General features: G+C 66.3%; 1 protein-coding gene across 2 annotated transcripts; it reads left to right on the top strand.

Annotated features, from left to right (window-relative positions):
* The first annotated feature begins 338 nt into the window (after positions 1 to 338).
* On the top strand, positions 339 to 3,284 carry SCRT1 (scratch family transcriptional repressor 1). 2 transcript variants are annotated; one of them, XM_073329861.1, is made up of 2 exons: positions 339 to 1,102; positions 2,465 to 3,284. In XM_073329861.1, exons 1-2 carry the CDS (start codon positions 988 to 990, stop codon positions 3,181 to 3,183), a joined length of 834 nt encoding a protein of 277 aa, XP_073185962.1. In that variant the 5' UTR covers positions 339 to 987; the 3' UTR covers positions 3,184 to 3,284. The 2 variants fall into 2 exon arrangements, with proteins under 2 accessions (XP_073185962.1, XP_073185961.1); XM_073329860.1 differs by having other exon boundaries at positions 2,462 to 3,284.
* The last annotated feature ends 1,640 nt before the right edge of the window (positions 3,285 to 4,924 follow it).

Here is a 4,924-nt window from a genome sequence, read left to right as displayed (position 1 = left end):
CACAGGTCCTCCTGATTCCCGCCCCGATAAATCAAAGAAATAGCCTCTCGTGTGGTCAGGCCGCGCCAGGGCGGCGCTCTGCTCCCCGGCTCCGGAGCTGTCCCTCGGCACCTTGCCTGAGAGCCCGGGGGTCAAAGACAGGGACGAGCCTCTGGGCCTCAACAGGGCCCACGGTCTCCCTACTTCCCTTCTCCTTTTTGATCTAACTTGCAAAAAGCCCGGGCAGGAGGCGACTCACAACAGCGTCACTAAATCAGCTCGTCTCGCTGCTGTTCCCGGGAGGGTTTTTTTTTTTTTTTTTTTTTTTTTTTGATGGATTAAATTAAGCGCTTCCATTTCCGTCCACCACCTGATCGCTGCATTATAAATCCAAACAGCTGATCCGAGAGTCTTCAGAAATTCAGGACCTTCTACAGCGGCTGCGGCAGAGCCTGGGAGCTGTCCAGTGCTGGCGAGAAACAACAGCCGGCCCTGAGCCGAACAATAAGAATTGCAGCGCACGGCGCAGGACGCGGGGCCGGGACCCGAAGCTAGGAGCCGCTCCCGGCCGCGGGGAGCTGTCCAGTGCTGAACTCGCGGGCGATGTCTGAGGAGCCAGCTCTGTGCTGGTGACCCCGGGAACTCAGGGGGGGCTTTGGAGCCGCGCTGGAGGTCGGCAAGACGGGCCCGGGCAGCCAGCCGCCGCCTCTGCCGCACCAAAGCCGCTGGATCTCGGGTTGGAACAGGGACTGATTGCACCAGGCGGAGACTGGGCATCTCCGCAGCACGGGTCGGGGCTTGGGACTGCCCGGCTGAGCAAGCAAACCCCTAAAGCGAGCCGCAAAGCCATAGCGCGCCAAGAGCTTTTTTCTAATTGTAATTTTTTTAAAGATTTTTTGTGTGTGTGTCGGGGGGGGGGGTGGTACGTTTCTTTCCCCCTCTAATAGCTGATCCAGCAACAACCGGCCGGCTGCCGCGGTTCTCCCTCTCCGCTCGCGGTGAGAAACCATGCCAAGATCTTTCCTGGTCAAAAAGGTCAAACTCGATGATTTTTCTTCGGCGGATCTAGAGAACTCGTACGGCAGATCTAGAACGGACTTCAGCTCCCGGCTCCATGACAAGGGTAAAGAGCAGATCGGATCTAGATCTATGTGGCTGGTATAGATGTTCCAGGCCGTGGTCTGGCTGGCTAGAGAGCGGGCGTGTTTGCTTGCACGGGGGCCTCTGCTGGGGAGGCTTGGCCGTGTGAACGCACCCGGGGACCACATTCCTGTGTGCAGCCTGCCTCCTTCCCCGGAATGCAGCCTGCGGCGAGCCCTAGTGAACAGGGCTCTGCCTCTCAGAGGTTGTTGACTCTGCACGTTTTAATGCAACCCAGTCGCTCTGTTCCTACCACGGCACTAAAATTAGACCTCGAAAAAAAGAAGGTACCAAGGCGGTGCAGGGGTGGGGGAGAAATCGCAGCTGGGGGCGGGGGGGGAAATCACAGCTGGGGGCGGCGGGGGGGGGGAGAAATCACAGCTGGGGGCGGCGGGGGGAGAGTGGTTGGAATTCACCGTGGCAGAAATGGTTTTGTTTGGAAGGCCCTTTTGTCTGCCGATAGACAAGTTCAAGGACAACTGTTAGCACCCTCCAGGCTTCCCCGCGCGGGGGGCTGGCCACCCTGGCTGGTGCTAGTGGACTCGTTGTGCCCCAGGTGAATAAACCTCTGGGTGAAAAGTTCCCTTAGACAGGACCCCGGCTCAGAGAGGCTGCCCCAAGCCCTGGCGCTGATCGGAGAGCTCCTGCTTTCCTGGGGCGGGGGGGGGGGGGGATGCTCACTTCGCTGGCTCCTGGCTTTTGTTGATTGCAGCATGTCTGCAGCGTGTTGCATAATCGGGAGGAAATTGGCTGAAGTGGCTTGGGAAGGGAGGGAAGCTCACGCCCCGGGCCCCCCTCTCCAGGCTCAGCCACCAACCTGACCTTGAGGGTTACCCCGAGAGGAAGGTGTCACCTCTGTGGGGCTTTTCGGGGGGCGGGGGGAGGGGCACAGCACAGCCATGTCCTGGCTCTGCATTCAGAGGAATCTTAATGAGCGCTGCGAGCTGGCGTCCCCCGTCAGCAGGAGCCGGAGCAGCGCTCGGCCGCCGCGTCTCCCCAGCCTCCCTCTCTCCCCGCCTATCTGCGCCCGGCAGCCGGCGAGGCGAGAGGGAAGCTCGGGGAATGATGAAGAGGGTGGCTGGCGGGGAAGGTTCATCAAACGCCACGGCCATTAGCATGACAGTGGAGAGCCGGCTCCTGGTTCACCGCCGCGCACTTCACCCCCCGCCGTCGGCAAAGCAAGGGGGGGGGGGGCCCTGGCAGGACGAGCTTGTTGCCTCTATTAACCAGAGAGCTCTCCAGCTAATCTCCCCAGGCCCCTCAATGATTTAACAAGCCTCTTCTGGTCTCTCCCGCTCCATCCCCCTCCCCCCCCGCCTCCCGCTCCCCCGCCCGCTCCCAGCAGGGTACATCAGTGACTACATCACCCCGTCGGGCTATGAAGGCGAAAGCGCCATCAAGGTGCCCTCGCCTGACCCGATCTACCCGGGGGCGCACGGGGACTATGGCGCGCCGGACTCGGACCAGCCCGACAGCCCGCACTCGGAGATCGCGGCCGGGTACATCAACGGGGACGCGGCGGTGAGCGAGGGCTACGCGGTGGACGCCTTCTTCATCACCGACGGGCGGTCGCGGCGCAAGGCGGTGAGCGGGGCGCGCAGCCTGCAGCGGCACCGGTGCAGCGAGTGCGGCAAGACCTACGCCACCTCCTCCAACCTCAGCCGGCACAAGCAGACGCACCGCAGCCTGGACAGCAAGATGGCCAAGAAGTGCCCGACCTGCGGCAAGGTCTACGTCTCCATGCCGGCCATGGCCATGCACCTGCTCACCCACGACCTCAAGCACAAGTGCGAGACCTGCGGCAAGGCCTTCAGCCGGCCCTGGCTGCTGCAGGGCCACATGCGCTCCCACACCGGCGAGAAGCCCTTCGGCTGCGCCCACTGCGGCAAGGCCTTCGCCGACCGCTCCAACCTGCGGGCCCACATGCAGACCCACTCGGCCTTCAAGCACTTCAAGTGCAAACGCTGCAGCAAGACCTTCGCCCTCAAGTCCTATCTCAACAAGCACTACGAGTCGGCCTGCTTCAAGGGGGCCGCCCCGCCGCTCAGCCCCAGCGAGACCTGACCGGGGGGCGGCCCCTGGCGGGGTCCCCCTCCCGCTGCGAGCGCTCTGCGCCGGCCCCTCCCCCCCGCCCCACCTCTCCCAGCGCTCCGGGAGCCCCTCCCCCTCCCGGGCGGGGTCCCCCCCTCCGAGCACTCTGCCGGAGCCTCTCCCCTCTCCTCCTCCCGTCCCTGGCGGGGTCCCCCTCCCCACCTCCCCGAGCACTCTGCCGGAGCCTCTCCCCTCTCCCCTCTCCTCCTCCAGTCCCTGCCTGGGTCCCCCTCCCCACCTCCCCGAGCACTCTGCCGGAGCCTCTCCCCTCTCCTCCTCCAGTCCCTGCCTGGGTCCCCCTCCCCACCTCCCCGAGCACTCTGCCGGAGCCTCTCCCCTCTCCTCCTCCCGTCCCTGGCGGGGTCCCCCTCCCCACCTCCCCGAGCACTCTGCCGGAGCCTCTCCCCTCTCCCCTCTCCTCCTCCAGTCCCTGCCTGGGTCCCCCTCCCCACCTCCCCGAGCACTCTGCCGGAGCCTCTCCCCTCTCCCCTCTCCTCCTCCAGTCCCTGCCTGGGTCCCCCTCCCCACCTCCCCGAGCACTCTGCCGGAGCCTCTCCCCTCTCCCCTCTCCTCCTCCAGTCCCTGCCTGGGTCCCCCTCCCCACCTCCCCGAGCACTCTCCGGGAGCCTCTCCCCTCTCCCCTCTCCTCCTCCAGTCCCTGCCTGGGTCCCCCTCCCCACCTCCCCGAGCACTCTGCCGGAGCCTCTCCCCTCTCCCCTCTCCTCCTCCAGTCCCTGCCTGGGTCCCCCTCCCCACCTCCCCGAGCACTCTGCCGGAGCCTCTCCCCTCTCCCCTCTCCTCCTCCAGTCCCTGCCTGGGTCCCCCTCCCCACCTCCCCGAGCACTCTCCGGGAGCCTCTCCCCTCTCCTCCTCCAGTCCCTGCCTGGGTCCCCCTCCCCACCTCCCCGAGCACTCTGCCGGAGCCTCTCCCCTCTCCTCCTCCCGTCCCTGGCGGGGTCCCCCTCCCCACCTCCCCGAGCACTCTCCGGGAGCCTCTCCCCTCTCCCCTCTCCTCCTCCAGTCCCTGCCTGGGTCCCCCTCCCCACCTCCCCGAGCACTCTGCCGGAGCCTCTCCCCTCTCCTCCTCCAGTCCCTGCCTGGGTCCCCCTCCCCACCTCCCCGAGCACTCTGCCGGAGCCTCTCCCCTCTCCCCTCTCCTCCTCCAGTCCCTGCCTGGGTCCCCCTCCCCACCTCCCCGAGCACTCTCCGGGAGCCTCTCCCCTCTCCTCCTCCAGTCCCTGCCTGGGTCCCCCTCCCCACCTCCCCGAGCACTCTGCCGGAGCCTCTCCCCTCTCCTCCTCCAGTCCCTGCCTGGGTCCCCCTCCCCACCTCCCCGAGCACTCTGCCGGAGCCTCTCCCCTCTCCCCTCTCCTCCTCCAGTCCCTGCCTGGGTCCCCCTCCCCACCTCCCCGAGCACTCTCCGGGAGCCTCTCCCCTCTCCTCCTCCAGTCCCTGCCTGGGTCCCCCTCCCCACCTCCCCGAGCACTCTCCGAGAACCTCTCCCCTCTCCTCCTCCAGTCCCTGCCTGGGTCCCCCTCCCCACCTCCCCGAGCACTCTCCGGGAGCCTCTCCCCTCTCCCCTCTCCTCCTCCAGTCCCTGCCTGGGTCCCCCTCCCCACCTCCCCGAGCACTCTGCCGGAGCCTCTCCCCTCTCCTCCTCCAGTCCCTGCCTGGGTCCCCCTCCCCACCTCTCCGAGCACTCTCCGGGAGCCTC

This window comes from Lepidochelys kempii, chromosome 2, assembly GCF_965140265.1.
Source record: "Lepidochelys kempii isolate rLepKem1 chromosome 2, rLepKem1.hap2, whole genome shotgun sequence".
Lineage (NCBI taxonomy): Eukaryota > Metazoa > Chordata > Testudines > Cheloniidae > Lepidochelys > Lepidochelys kempii.
This window is presented reverse-complemented; position numbering and strand designations above follow the sequence as displayed.

What these genes read in the sequence shown, in the direction of transcription:
- SCRT1 (XM_073329860.1), top strand. Translation starts at nt 988, where the DNA reads ATGCCAAGATCTTTCCTGGTCAAAAAGGTCAAACTCGATGATTTTTCT. An exon ending in CTCCCGGCTCCATGACAAGG is followed by an intron (nt 1,103 to 2,461) that starts GTAAAGAGCAGA and finishes GCCCGCTCCCAG; the next exon opens with CAGGGTACATCAGTGACTAC.